Raw genomic sequence first — 15,429 nt, 5'->3', positions numbered from 1 at the left:
TAGTGTACATGGGTGTGGGGTGCGGGTCAGGTGTGTGTGAGTGGGTGGGGCGGGTTTGTTTCCCGGTTCCTGCGTGCTCCGGTTTGTGGTTGTGGGTTTTTTTGTGTGGCTTGTGTGTATGTGTCCGGTTCCTGTGCGGTCCGGGGTTTGGTTTGTGTGTGTCTGGTTGTGGGTGTCATGTGCTTATGTTATGCTTTGTGGTTTTATGGTTGTATGATGCTCTTTGTGCGCTTGTTTGTGTGGTGTTGAGTGCCCTTCAGGCTGTTGGCGTGACCTGGTCTGGGTTTATGCTTTTTGTCGAGTTTTGCCGTTGAGCTTTTCCTTTTGTTTATTGTATAATTATGTTGTATTGTTAGTTATTTATTATTAACTTTTTTTATTTTTATGTTGGTGCCTCTCCGTGTGTGTGTGCGGTGCTGGTAGCCTTGTTCTGTATGTTTCAGGTTTTGGCGTGTTATTTCTGTTTTGTATTCTGCTGCGTTTCACTTAATTATTGTATTCTGTTTGTAATTATTGTTATTTTGTGCTCGGCCCTTCCCGCCAGCGTTATTGTGTTTTGTACTTTTGTTCCTTAGTTTTGCCCGTTTGTGCTTTGTCTTTTTGTTCGGTTTTATGATGTAACTGTTTCCTTTTATTGTACTTATAAGCATGTTTGCATGTATATAAAAAAAAAAAAAAAAAAAAAAAAACTGGTTCAGCAAGTACGGGAGAGTTTAGCCGACGTCTACCCGCTCTGGTGGTCCAACCCTGATTCCCTCCACAGGATGTGATTGAATCTGGTCGTGAATGCACTAGAGATCTGGACCCGTTATCAAAGCATTTACGAACTTTTACATCTTTTCTAACTCTTTGACGGCATTGTTTACAATTATTGAACAGTTATTGAGCTCCTAAGCACAAGGTGGCTGTTTATAACGGTTTATTGGCAAGTTCCATGCTTGTGAACTGTTTAGTAAATGTAATCAAAGCCGTCAAGGATGTACACGTTCGCAAGTACTTGCGTAACTGCTTTATGAATCCGGGTCCTGGGTTGTAACCAAGTCACTTTGTTACTCTTGCGAGGGTCGGAGGGAGTAACTAATCTGTAGGTCTTTCAGAACTTTACCATTCCAGTCTTTAAGAGGGTACATGAGATAAGAACTACAAATTTCTAATAAGCCTGACCAGGTAATTCAATGTCAGATTTGAGAGTATCCTTATATATAAATTTTTATTTTTACCCGAGGGCCACTTAACATTTTAGTTCCTCGACGAGGACAGGAAGACGGCTGCTTGTTAAAAGAACCGTCCCCAAATCCCCCCCCCCCCCCCCCACTAAAGGAATTTACTAAATCTCACCAAGCGAAAAAGTGCGATTCAGACTTCAGTCGCCTGTGGGATAACATATATGAATAGTTTATAATTTGCCTACCGGTGTGCTGGCCTTTACCAACTCCACATTGTTGAGCAGAGTTGCTACGTTGAAGACGCGTGTGAAGGTATTGCAGCTTACATTCTCCTCCAGGTACTGCAAAGAAAAAAAGTTTTAATCGAACTTCATAAAAGTAATTATACATGGAAGTAAATTAAAATGTTTTTTGCATTCTTTATCAGTTGGCGAGAAGCAATTATGCCACTTCTGGCCAGATATAGCTTCTGTAAAAATTTTGTAGTGCAGTTACCACAATTTTTTATTTTTTTATTTTTATATGCAAAGCATGCAATTTAAATACAATAAAAAAATACAGAATACATAACAAAATAAAACAATAGACCACCGGCCAGAAGGGCCGACAGCATAGCACAACAAAACACATACACGAGAAAACATAGAAAAATACAGCATACATCAAAGCACAAAACATAATACAATGGCAAACTAGCAATCACAGTAACATCACAAAACAAAACCTCCAGAAAAACAAAACATACATCAAGAGGTATAACAGGAAACAGAACAGGACAAACAATACATTCCAAACAAAAAGAACAAACACGTACAACAGGTAAAGTAATATAAAAACACCAGGTCAAACGCACAGCACAAACAATACAGGAATAAAACACACCAAGCCATCCGCCCCGTAAACAAAAGGCGAGGTCAAAATAAACAATAATAAACAAGCAAAACACGCACACCTGAAAACAAAACAGGCACAAACACAACATACATGCACTAGCCTGAAGGACCGAGAATAAAACAACGAAGTACATCAAGAAACAGAACAAGACACTTCAGCACAAAACAAATCAATACAAATTTATTCAAAGACACTAAACACCGGCCTGAAGGGCACACAATAGGTACAACACATTGCAAACAAACCACAGGTCCAAGCACACAGCAAGCACACAGACTTAAAATTTCTCATACTTATCCAGCCACTCCGCCGCCGGGAATCTAATACAATACGCCTCCCAAAGTAACATGACGTCCTCCGTAACAGGTTCATTACGAACCGTACGAGGATCAGGCATTAACTCCGGCACACCCACAATATAACACCGTGCCCGTCGAATCCAGATGGAAGAAGGGCACCACGGAACAGGACGCACGCGGTCAACAATGTCAAAAAGCAAAGGATGCTCATCATCATGCGCCACACCGGAGGCCAAGACGATAGGGAGAGGCTCCTTCCCACGAGGCAGCGCACTGGGAGCCTCCTCGGCAGCCTCACAGGGCCCCGCGTCAACCACCGAACGTTGTACCTGCTGGGACCCCCCACGCTTGGCATCCTTCTTCAGCACCAGCTTGATGCCTCGGCTCGCACCAGAACCCACACCACCCACGCCTGTAGGAGCAACCACCTCCCACTGCGTTGAACCTTCCGCAGGAGAAAGAACAGGAGGTAAATCAGACTCACAACCATCGTCAACAGCAGACACATGGACATCAGCCACCACCAGCGACGTGGAGCGCGAAGCACCCGGAATCGCCACATCATCGCCCGAAGCTCCACCTGCGTCGTAGTCCTCTACATCAGCCCAAGCGGTAGAAGAACGCCTGGAACGCTTGGGCACTGGCCACATATCCTCACAGCCGGAGGTGAACCCAGAACCACGGGCCTCACGAACCGGGCGAATCAACGCCCGTCGCAGTACGGCAGCAGCCTCAACCACAGGGGGAACCGGACCACACAGCAGGAGGCTCTGCAGTCACCCCATCACCCAGCACAGACGGCGAGGGTGCAGGGACCAGGACAGACGCAGCAGAGGAAGAACCGGAAGACGAGGGGCCCGAGCAGACGGAAGAGGCTCAGGGACACCAGCCGGAACAGGCTGAGCACTAGGTGAGAACACAACCACCGGAGGAGAGGCGACAACAACAGGGGGCGCAACAGGCGGAGCAACAGCTGAAACAGAGGGCACCTCATCAGCCGAAGAGACGTCCACATCCACCGAATCATCCCCCACAGGAAGTGGTGGAAAATCCTCCTCACTGAAGAGATTCACTGGTGCAACGGCAGGCGCAGAACAGGCAAAAGCCTGATGGCCCAAAAGACCACAACGATAACACGTCCGCGGCTGGCGGGCGTAAAACACCCGAACGTTGTACCCCATAAGCCGCACAGAGGACGGAATACCCGCCCAGAGTCTCATGCCCAGGGTGCGAATGTTAGACCTCACGCCCTTAAGAGGACTAGAAGACACCACGTTCACCCTCACACTAACTACTGCGCCAAACCGGCCGAAATACCGCCGTAGCAGACCCTCTGGAAACTCCAAGGGAGGCCCATGCACACTGACTTAAGTGCACCACTTCTATCAGAGAGGGTTACAGTGCCCGCACCATCCGGCAGGGGTAATGTCCGCCCCTCGTATCGCCGGAGAAAATTGCGATACGCCGCCACCTCTGAACTTCACACTCGCCCAATGGGCCGTTACCAACTCGACCCCATAAATCTCAAACACAGGGATAGAGAGCATCTCACAAGCCAGCGCAATCTCCGGGTTACCAGCCCGCACAGAGAACTCTAGTCCCAGAGACTGAGCCCGGACGACAGGCGGTAGAGGGACCCCCATCGTAACACCACGTCAGCACAGCGTGGGCAGAGACACACCCGCCCTCAACCGGCCGTACTGGCAAACAACACCAACTGCTGGAGCGCCAATGCAACACGTCTGCCCCCTACCGAAGCTAGGGCCAGACTCCAATTACCACAATTAGTGTAATTACCCAATCGGTCCAATCAACTGTTGTATTTGTAGTACTGGATGAAGCATTTACTGGGGTGATTCGAACAGATTAAAGCATCGAAGCACTGTTTGATAAATGGCCGATCTTTATAATTTGTGACCAGCGTCTTCAGCCCGTGCTCAAACAATGGCCAAAATCCATTCCAAACACCCGTCAAACTCTGTTTATAATTGTGAAACTGTTTACACGACTCAACCGAATACATCCGAACACTTCCGGAACAAGTGCTTCACCTCAGAATTTTGCTCGAACCACAACAGTAAATACTTCACCCGCCTACTACAAATACAAATAATCGCCAACTGAACATGTAAACACCTAACCAGTGCCTAAACATGTACAATATGGTAATATAAAACAATGAGAAAAACCGTTTTGAATGATCAGCATGTTAAGATTTATGAATGCGTCTTTGGGGTCGATCACTGGATCGAATGGACTGAGAATTTTTTTTTATTTTTTTTTATTTTTATAAAAGAAATATACAAAGTATAGCACAATATACAAGACATGAACAGAAGAACAAGAACAGAACAACAAAACATAAGTAGAAAAACAGGCATAAAAGAACATTGCAGTACAAGACCCTAGAAACTCCAGGGACATAAGACCGAATACAAAATTAAACATAATAATGGACATACAACAAACGGACGCATACGGACATGGAAAGACAACAAACATACACAGAATACACCAGACACGCATACATATACAAAATTAGGTTTTTATAAAAGAAATACACAATATATAAACCAGACAATAGAAAACAAATCATACATACATACAGGACAAACATAGCAAAGTGCGAAAACACGGATGCAAACGAAACATACAAGAACCAAGAAACAAATTAAGGCACAATGAGAAAACCCCGAAACGGGCACTGGAGGTTACACACCCACACACACACACACACACACACAAACAGAATGTCACAAATAAATATCACATAAATAACATAAAACACAACACAAACACACACATCAAGTGCATAGCACAAAACATACAAGAAAACAAGCCATGCAGGGACAAGAACACCCACACCACCCACACGCACAGAAAAGGACACCCACCTGTGCACGCAGGCACCGGGGAAACATCATGCACAATACAGACAGAAACCAAACACACCAATAAACCAATCACTCATACTTCTCCGGGTACTCCCGAGCAGGAAATCGTAAACAATAAGCCTCCCAAACAAGTTGGAGACTGTCAGAACGGACACCCAGGAGTCGCAGTAGGCCGAGACATTGAATTCGGCACTCCCGAGACAAAACACTGCTCTCGTGGAACCCAGATGGTAGAAGAGCACCAGGGAACAGGACGCACCAAGTCATCACACTGAAAAGTCACAGTTGCCGTAGATCCATCGAGCACCTCTCCGGTCGAGAGGACAAAAGGGACAGGTTTCCCCCGAGGACGCTGGGCACACAGGCGCACACTCTGAAGCACCTCTGACTGCACTGCAGGCCGCACACCGGCCCGCCCACTAGGGCGTGCACACCGTTCTGTGTCAGGAACCGCACCGAGACCCGCGGAGGGTGGCTCCGCAAGGGCCCTAGAGCCCCCACCAACCGGAACAGGAGCAGAGGCCCCCCGCTTCACATCCTTCGTCAACACCACCACAAGGTCGCTCTTACCAGGGGCAACAGCCCACTGAGAGGAGCCACCAGCAGGAGGCACAGCATCCAATTCAGAAGGCACCACAGGAGGCAACACAGCGTCGGCCACATCAACATCCTCCATTTCATCCCGCTCCTCTGCCCACAACCGGCGAGGTGACGCACCCCGAGCCGAGCGACGGCGCTTAAACAGAGGCTGCTGATCGTCGGAGCTGTCACCCCCAACAAGCGGTGACCCAGAAGGACCATCGACAGGCGGCACCAAAATCGGGGCAGCACGTTCCCGCAGAACAGCAGCCTCAACAACGCGGGGCAAAAAGCCACCACTAGGAACGGAGACCGGAGTCTGAGAAGGAAGAGACAACAGGCGGAAGGGAAGACGTTTGCACACGTGAGGTATCCAGGGATGGCGACCATACCACCGCACCGTCAGCCCCGGGAAGCACACGGCCTCCAGCAAGAGACTCAGGCACCACCCCTACAGCATCCCCCAAGGTCACCGGATGCGGATGCACGTCCACAGGCATCGAACGATGAAGGTCCGAAACAGGCGCCCCTAGGTCCCCCGAGCTCACCGGCGGGGCAGACACATCCTGTCCAGACGCATCGACATCCGGAACCGCCGCAGGATCCACACCAGGCACGAGCACAGAGCGAGAATCCGCCGGGGAGTCCACACGCACAGATAAGCGAGGAAAATCATCCTCTAGGAAAACTGAAGGGGCATCTGTATGAGGAGCGTCACAACCGGCCGCGACGTGGCCCTCAGCACCACACCGGAAACACGTCCGGGTCTACCCCTGATAGAATGTCCTCAGAGACAGCCCACGAAAAAGAGACCCTGGACGGTATAGGGCTTGTGAGCCGCATGACAAGCGTGCGTGAACCCAGCCGGACCCCCTTCAGTCGGCCCGCACTCAAAGTGTTGAACCGGTGCTTCACCACCGACCCAAACCGCGTAAACAAGGCCGAGGGCCGCCTCGGGGAAGGTCACCGGCATGCCGTGAATACTCACAAACGTCAAGGGCCCCCAGGGATCCGAGATCTCTACAGACACAGCCGAATCCGGAAGAGGAAGCGCGCGGCCATTCCAGCGGGCCACAAACTCCCGGTATACAGTTGACTTGGCGAACGACACCGCAACACGGGCGGGCGACAACTTCTCTAGGCCCAGGAGCTCGGGGACATCAACACGGAGGACGTCGAGGAGGGCAACTTCTACAACGGGCCAACCCACATCAACAGAAAAATCCAGCCACACTGTGTCTAGTCTTCTGATACGGCTAGTACCAGCCCCGTCCATACTGGCAGGTGGGGCCCCGACCAGCGGGAGCTCCACACCCCCCCACAGCAACCGCCACTCAGCAACGGCAAACGACCACTGACAGCCAGAGCTCGACGTCTGCACCCTCTGGTGGCGCAGCCAGGAATCTACTGACTGAGAACTGGTTGCTTCCACAGGCTACATACAAATAATTGACAGAACTTAAACACTGAATCGACACTTGCCTGTGGATAAGCTGAAAGAATTGCAGTTACTTATTCATAACCAGGGGAGTTTAGCAGCTGGATTATCAGTTATCTGGCCTTTCTATAGGAGTACGGATTGTAATTATTTGTTCATGTTCACAGTACCTTGGCGCAGATTAGAGAAAGTGCTTCCAACTGGTACTTGTCGGCCAGCATGTACACTTGGCAGGCTCCAGCCACACCTGGGAGGTCTGTCGTATTGTGGTAGAGATGATTAATGATCCACTCGATGGCGTACGGCGAGTCGTCGGGCAGCAGGAGGGTGTCGTCCTCCCCCGCCGGCAACTCCTTCAACATCGTCTCAAACACGGGCGAGCTCATACTTAACACCAGCCGGTGTACCTGGCCACACACATTTAATAACTTATTATTGGCAAATTTTGTCGTTATAATCAGTTTAGAAATGTAAATATTGTAAACCTAAACTTCCTTGCAAATTTGTCTTTTGTAACGAAAATCAGCTGCTTAACTATGTTTAGTTAATTCTAGAATGCATAGGTAGATTAAGCAGTTTTAATTCTTAAAATTACTACAAATTTCAAAGCATGAAACGTGGAAAAACCCTGATCTTCGAATGACCATTTAGACATTATCTAAAAATAACTTTTGAAGTGGCTGTTCTCACTTCCACAAAGGATTACACCAACCCAATGGGAAAGTATGCTGGTTTCGAATTTCTTGCCTTTGCCATACAAGATAATTAACGAAAATTGGTATGGCAAATGAATTCATTTGAATCCAAGCTAACGAACAGATGCTGAAGCACTTCTAACTTATGCCACAACTAGCATTGTCACAAACTTATTAAAAATTAGCTCACTGTTTAGACATCATACCTTTTCAACTTTTACTTTCAAAGTCAAACTCATTTCGGTCATTACCAATATTATTGTACGTTCAAAATTTAAAAAAAAATCAAAACAGTTTACCTGTGAATAGTTAAATTGCAATTTAAAATTTTTAGTTTTTTAACTATATTTTAGCATTTTTAACCAATTTTAACCAATTAATAAGCAAAATTAACGCAGACGTTGCCCTTACGAGCTACTGGAAGGTGGTCCTCTCACACCATTCACCAAGGACTGCTTGACATCTGTACAACTTACAACTAATGTACGATCTACATTAAGGTAGATCTCCCCTAAAGTTACCTTATTTAAAGTAACTGGCTCCCTAAAACTCTTAAATTAAAACTATTAAGTTCCTCTCGTCACCTTAAGCTTTTTCTTCTCCATAGGGAAGGCAATGGTGAGGTCTGACAGCTGCCCCTTCGTCCTCAGGCAAGACAGCCGCTGCTCGGGACTTCCAAGTTGACACTGCCACGACCGCCTTGACAGCTTAGTATCCCGTGCTGGGATGTGCAGATCTGACAAGCTTGGAAGTGCAGAGAGAATGACATCAGTCAAGCACAATATTTTCGCGACTCACAGCGATTGATTTAAATATAGTTTAAAGCCAAGATACACAATGTGTTGGCCTCCAGAGTACTTCAACACGTATCGCGACAATAGTCCGGTCAAGGATTATAGCATTTGTGCGCCCAGTTGCGAAACCTGTGGATCTTTCCTCATATCTGGCGGCTTTGTTTATTTTTTTGTGAAACGTTAATCAGGATCAAAACTTAACGAGGTGGTCTTTAACAACCTCGAATTCCGAAGTTTACAAATTCGTGAATATTTTAATAAGTTAAGCAAGCCTCCATTATTGAGAAAAGATGTACGTGTTTCGTAGTTGGCCACAAACACCTAATACACCCCTGAGCCTGGTGTATCCAGGTGAAACGTCAGTGCTGCTAGACAAACTGATGCAACAAAAGACAACAACCTTCTAAAAGTGTCTACCAATCAAACAATTTAACAAAATCAGCTGGGCATATTTCAGTCACATGAATATGGTGTAATCCTTATACCATTTTCTTATTAAAGATTTATTACTGGCGTCCAGTGCATTTATTGGTGCTACACTAATACATCCTAGAGCAGGTTACTCAGAGGAAGAAAGTCAATCTGGCACCTCGGCTGTTAAAAGCAGGTTAACTAATTTATTCTTATAGGGCAACAATTTACTCAAAAATCTGAAATGGTTACACCCAGTATTATCATTGTTGTGCTGTAGCCGTTGCATGTTGCATCCTGGTGTCAATGATTCAATGACTGGTTCCAAGTATTTGCATTGTGCTATATTCTGATATTCTGTGCCTCGAGAAACAATGAAAAAGATATGTAGTCTAATGCAAAGGCAGTTCGGAACACTAAGGCAGTCTTTCATTAAAGCCTCGCCCTATAAGTTATGTCAGTCTTTTTTTGGGCATCATTCTATCTTTTCTTTCTTAAAACAGCACCCCAAACAAATGATGTTAAATAAATGTGAATATTACGCTTACTTACTCATAAGTCAGAGAAGGAATTCCCGATTCAAATTGTGTGGTGGAGCTGCACTCTGGTGTGCCATTTTCGCCAAAAGTTGTCGATGACATTTTTTATGCTGAAACTAATTGAAGAAGCAGACCTTCACTCAGCCCCAGGGACGTGTGACAGGTGTAGAGAGGGCCGGAGAGTAGCGTAGTAGTTGGCGATGAAAACAGATTACCAGCACCTTAAACAAGAGCGGAAGCTCCACACACAAAGTTAGGACGCCCTTTCCCCGAAGTTTCATCAGTGCCATCTGTGGGTTGGATTACCAGCTAAAGTCATTATCTAATTATAAATGTTATATAGGAATTGCTGTTACAATGACTGTTAGGTGTGCATTTCCGTCTTTCCCTCAAATTGAAGGATGATTTGTCATTATAATATATTATATTAAATGATAAACCTGAATAGTACATAGGCCTCACTTTAAATACTTTTATGTTTCAAATGCCCTTGCTGGGGCTCGAACCTCCGCTCGCGAGCAAAGCCGGGTTCTGTACCACTGTACCACCTCACTACAAAGCCGAGTACTGTACCACCACACTACAAAGCTGTGAGCTGTACCACTGTTCCACCTCACTACAAAGCCGAGTGCTGTACCATTGTACCACCTCACTACAAAGCCGAGTATTGTACTATTGTACCATCTCACTACACAAGGATGGGAGAGTTTTTATGCTCATTTTACCTCATGCTTGAGTGCATTCGGGTTATGTGGTCAACTATTTCATTTAGGTTTAGGCCACAGACCCCATAATATCAAATGATAACCCTGAATAATACACAAACTTCCCTTTAAATACTTGAAAGTTCCTAATGGACTTGCTGGAAAGGGCAATATATAATTATATTATATATATTGGGGGAGTACCCGGCATTGCTCGGGTCTGTCTGCGTTTCCCCTCTTTCTCTCGCTAGCTATATCTTCGTACTGTCCTTCTTACTCATCTCCAGCAACCTCTCATGAAACACTGACATGTAGGGTCTTAGATGCATTGCTTTTTCTTTCTCTGCTTTATTTTTTTTAATTAATACACTAGCTGTACCCGGCCACGCGTTGCTGTGGCTCAGCAACGCATGCGCGTTGCTGAGCCACAACAATCTTTCCCTGTCCCCCAGTCCTCCTCACCATTCCGCCCTGCCCCATTTCCTATCCACCCAACTATTCCCCACTCCTCAGTCCTCTCATCCTCCCAACCATTCCCCTCTCCCCCACCCTCTCGTCCTCCCCACCATTCCCCCCTCCCGCGTCCTCTTGTTTTTCCCACCATCCACTCACTCCACCGTCCCCTTGTCCTCCCCACCATTCCCCACTCCATTATCCCCTCGTCCTGCCCACCATTCTCCCACTCCTCCCCCGTCCCTTCGTCCTTCCTACCATTGCCCCCTCCCCTGTCCCCTCTTCCTCCCTCACCATTCCCCACTGCTCTGTCTTCTTGTCCTCCCCACCATTATTTATTCCACCCTCCCCTCGTCCCGACCATCCCCAACTCCCCCATACTCTCGTCCTCCCTCCATTCCTACTCTGTCCCCTCGTTGTCCCCCACTCCCATCCTCTCGTCCTCCCCACCATTCCCCACTCCCTTGTCCAATGCATTCCCATATGATCTGGTATTCCCTTCAGAAAATTTGGAACAACAAATAATCTGATGTTCCAATCACTGAAAATTAAGAGAGCCAGTCGGCCGAGCGGACAGCACACTGGGCTTGTGATCCTGTGGTCCTGGGTTCGATCCCAGGCGCCGGCGAGAAACAATGGGCAGAGTTTCTTTCACCCTATGCCCCTGTTACCTAGCAGTAAATAGGTATCTGGGTGTTAGTCAGCTGTCACGGGCTGCTTCCTGGGGGTGGAGGCCTGGTCGAGGACCGGGCCGCGGGGACACTAAAAAGCCCCGAAATCATCTAAAGATAACTAAAGATAACTAAAGAAAGAATAGTAAGAAACCAAATGAAAAACAATGAAATAATTATAAAATAAACTATACTCATGAAATGAATGAAATGGTCAACAACACAGCTCAATTCTAAGGCAATGTCACACAAAATAATGAAATAAAAATGAAAATAAATCGAAATCGATGAAATTTCAATTTATCAATGCAATCAGAAACATTGAAATGGAATCGTAGCATATATAGTATTGTGGGTGTTCCTCCTGTGTACAACAGATGGCGCTGTTTTTTAAACAAAGCATGGTTTTACCTGTCACAGGTGTGGCATCTATACTTATTCTCACGAAATGAACGTCATTGTAAACAACACAGCTCAATTCCAACGCAATGTCCAACAAAATCTATATAAATAAATATGGAAATGTTCGTTTGTTCAAAATCGCTAATCTCCGAAAGTTCTTCACCGATTGCTTTGAAATTTTCACACAATGTCCCATTCGCATCCGAGCAGGTTTTTATGTGCATATTATGTGGATATCCCGTCTGTGACGGAAAAAACATCCTTTTTTTTTTAAACTGTGATTTTCATGTGTTTTTCATGTAAGAAAAATCTTCGAAACGTCTTTACCAATTGCTTTGAAATTTTGACACGACGTTGCATTCGAATAGGCGCGTGTTTCTATATACCTACTATATACATGCCTTACCTGTGACCGGAGAAAACATTTTTTTTTTTAAACAACGCCATCTGTTGGATGTAAGAGCAACACATGCTGCAATCTCCGAAAGTTTTTCACCGATTGCTTTGACATTTTCACACTACGTTCCAGTCGCATCTGAGCGAATTTTTATATACATACTATATAGATGCCACGTTTGTGATGGGGGAAAACATGGTTTTTTGAAAAACTGTGTTGTTATATGGTTTTCATGTGAGTGAAATCTTCGAAACCTCTTTACCGATTGCTTTGAAATGTTAACACACCGTTGCATTCGAATAAGCGCGTGATTTTATATACATACTCTATACTTGCCTCACCTGTGACAGGAAAACATGTTTTTTTTTAACAACCCGATTTGTTGGACGTAAGTGCAACACACGATGTAATCTCCAAAAATTCTTCACCGATTGCTTTGAAATTTTGACACAACGTTCCATTCGAATACTCGCATGCTTTTATATACCTACTATATAGATAAAACACCTGTGACCGGTAAAAAAAGCTTTTTTTTTTTAAACAGCGCCATCTGTTGCTCACAAGAGCAACACATGCTATACTAGATGTTATGATTCCATTTCACTGTTTCTGATTGCATTGATAAATTGAATTTTCATAGATTTAGAATTATTTTCATTTTTATTTAATTATTTTGTTGAACATTGCATTGGAATTGAGCTGTGTTGTTTACATTGGCGTTCATGTCGTGAGAATAAGTATAGATGTCACACCTGTGGCAGGTAAAACCATGCTTTGTTTGAAAAACAGCGCCATCTGTTGCAAGTAGGAGTAACACCCACAATACTAAGGAGTCGACTGCTAGCGGCTGTGGAGTGAGGACTTTACCGACCCTCTGTGGCTGTTGGAATTGTTTTGCCGTTTGGTCGCCAGGTGGTGAGGGCGTCACTGCCCTCCCAGTGTTGTTGCCTGCGTGGCTGCGTGCTGACGTGGCAGTTTTGACATGAGGGGCCTTGCAATTCCTCCTGTTTTGCGGGTGAATTCCGTGGGACTAGAGTTCTCGTGTAAGGCTGGTTATCCAGCCATTGAGTTAGTGATGTGCGACATGCTTCGTGTCCCGGTGGAGGCTGTATATGGAGTTGAGCTTGTTACAGCCCACCGGGTGATTATCAAGTTCGTGCGGGAGAAGGAGTATCGGGACTTCTTCCGTCGGTACAAAGGGCGTTCGTTGCAGTTGCCGGATGACGCCGGCTCTGTTGCGGTCTCGGACCGAAGTGGGATGTCAGTGTACACGGTGCGCCCCTGGAGTTCCCTGAAGACCTTCTCCGGCGCTTCTTCGGGAGGTATGGTGCTGTCATCAGTGTGCGGGTGAACACGCTCTCCTCGGGGAAGTATGCTGGGAAGCAGACGAACATCCGTACCTTAGGTATGCGCCTGCGGTCGGATATCCCATCTTCTGTCCGCTGCTGGGTTACTACGTTCGGGTGTATTATGCCCGGCAGCCCCGTACCTGTTTCCGGTGTGGCCAGTTAGGGCATCAGGCTGCCAGGTGCTCTGAGGCCCCTGCTGGACCTGTTGACTTGTTCCGAGAAGAGGATTTCCCGCCGCTCCCTCAGGGCGTGGATTCCGGAGATGAAAAGGGGCAGGTCCCGTTTGCTGCTGATGCGGCCCCCCCTGCGTCACCCGACATGCCCCCGGTGGTTGTTGTCCCTCCGCCGGATGTTCCGGTGGCTCCTGTCGCTGGTCACTTTGCTGTGCCAGTTGCTCTCGAGGGTCTTCCATATGGTCTCTGCGAGTCGTCTTCGTCTTCCTCGACTCCTGCTGCTGCGCCTGGTCCTGCACCCTCGCCAGATGTTATGGCTGTGCTGGGTGTTGGGGGGGCTGCGGAGCGTCCTGTTGTGTGCGGCCCGGTTCCCCATGTGGTTGAGGCTGCTGCCGTACTGCGACGGGCTTCGGTTCGCCCGGTTTGTGAGGCCCGTGGTTCTGGGTCCGCCTCCGGCTGTGAGGATGTGCGGCCAGTGCCCAAGCGTTCCAGGCGTTCTTCTACTGTTTGGGCTGATGTGGAGGACTACGACGCAGGTGGAGCTTTGGGCGATGATGTGGCGGTTCCGGGTGCTTCGCGCTCTACGTCGCTTGTGGTGGCTGACGTCCATGTGTCTGCTGTTGACGATGGTTGTGCGTCTGATTTACCTCCTGTTCTTTCTCCGGCAGAATGTTCTCCGCAGTGAGGGTGGTTGCTCCTACAGACGTGGGTGGTGTGGGTTCTGGTGCTAGCCGAGGCATCAAGCTGGTGCTGAAGAAGGATGCCAAGCGTGGGGGGTCCCAGCAGGTACAACGTTCGGTGGTTGACGCGGGGCCCTGCGAGGCAGCCGAGGAGGCTCCCAGTGCGCTGCTTATTGCCCGGCCTCATGGGAAGGAGCCTCTCCCTCTCGTCTTGGCTTCCGGAGTGGCGCATGATGATAAGCATCCTTTGCAGTTTGAAATTGTTGACCGCGTGCGTCCTGTTCCGTGGTGCCCTTCTTCCATCTGGATTCGACGGGCTCGGTGTTTTATTGTGGGTGTGCCGGAGTTAATGCCTGATCCTCGTACAGTTCATAATGAACCTGTTCCGGAGGACGTCATGTTACTTTGGGAGGCGTATTGTATTCAATTCCTGGCGGCGGAGTGGCCGGATAAGTATGAGAAATTTGAGTAGTCTGTGTGCTTGCTGTGTGTTTGGTGTGTGCTTGGACCTGTGGTTTGTTTGCTATGTGTTGTACCTATTGTGCGCCCTTCAGGCCGGTGTTATGTTTGTTCTCATGACCATTGTTTTGTTGTATTTCTTATATTTCCGGTATTGTTGTTTCTTTTTCTTGTGTTTCATTATTTTTCAGTTCATTGTTGTTTTTGTTGTCGGCCCTTCAGGCCGGTGTTTAGTGTCTTTGAATAAATTTGTATTGATTTGTTTTGTGCTGAAGTGTCTTATGTTTCTTGATGTACTTTGTTGTTTTATTCTCGGTCCTTCAGGCCAGTGCATGTATGTTGTTGTGTTTGTGCCTGTTTTGTTTTCAGGTGTGTGTGTTTTGCTTGTTTATTATTGTTTATTATTATTGTTTATTTTGGCCTCGCCCTTTG

At 47.1% G+C, this 15,429-nt stretch overlaps 1 protein-coding gene across 2 annotated transcripts in view; it reads right to left on the bottom strand.

Moving 5' to 3' along the window:
- Window positions 1–15,429, bottom strand: part of LOC123747659 (BTB/POZ domain-containing protein 2-like) — a 209,098-nt gene that overhangs the window by 61,210 nt on the left and 132,459 nt on the right. Inside the window, exons 1-4 of one of the 2 annotated variants that reach the window (XM_069334087.1) lie at window positions 9,723–9,904; window positions 8,550–8,709; window positions 7,441–7,677; window positions 1,412–1,507 (exon numbers count right to left, since the gene is read on the bottom strand). In XM_069334087.1, the coding sequence (XP_069190188.1) occupies window positions 1,412–1,507; window positions 7,441–7,677; window positions 8,550–8,709; window positions 9,723–9,811 (582 nt within the window). In that variant the 5' untranslated portion in view covers window positions 9,812–9,904. Of the gene's footprint in view, window positions 1–1,411; window positions 1,508–7,440; window positions 7,678–8,549; window positions 8,710–9,722; window positions 9,905–15,429 lie in introns of those variants that run through there. The other variant, XM_069334088.1, reaches the window with a different exon arrangement.

Source organism: Procambarus clarkii, chromosome 30, assembly GCF_040958095.1.
Source record: "Procambarus clarkii isolate CNS0578487 chromosome 30, FALCON_Pclarkii_2.0, whole genome shotgun sequence".
NCBI classification, from domain to species: Eukaryota; Metazoa; Arthropoda; class Malacostraca; order Decapoda; family Cambaridae; genus Procambarus; species Procambarus clarkii.
The sequence above is the reverse complement of the archived record's forward strand: the minus strand, read 5'-3'. Positions and strand labels throughout refer to the sequence as shown.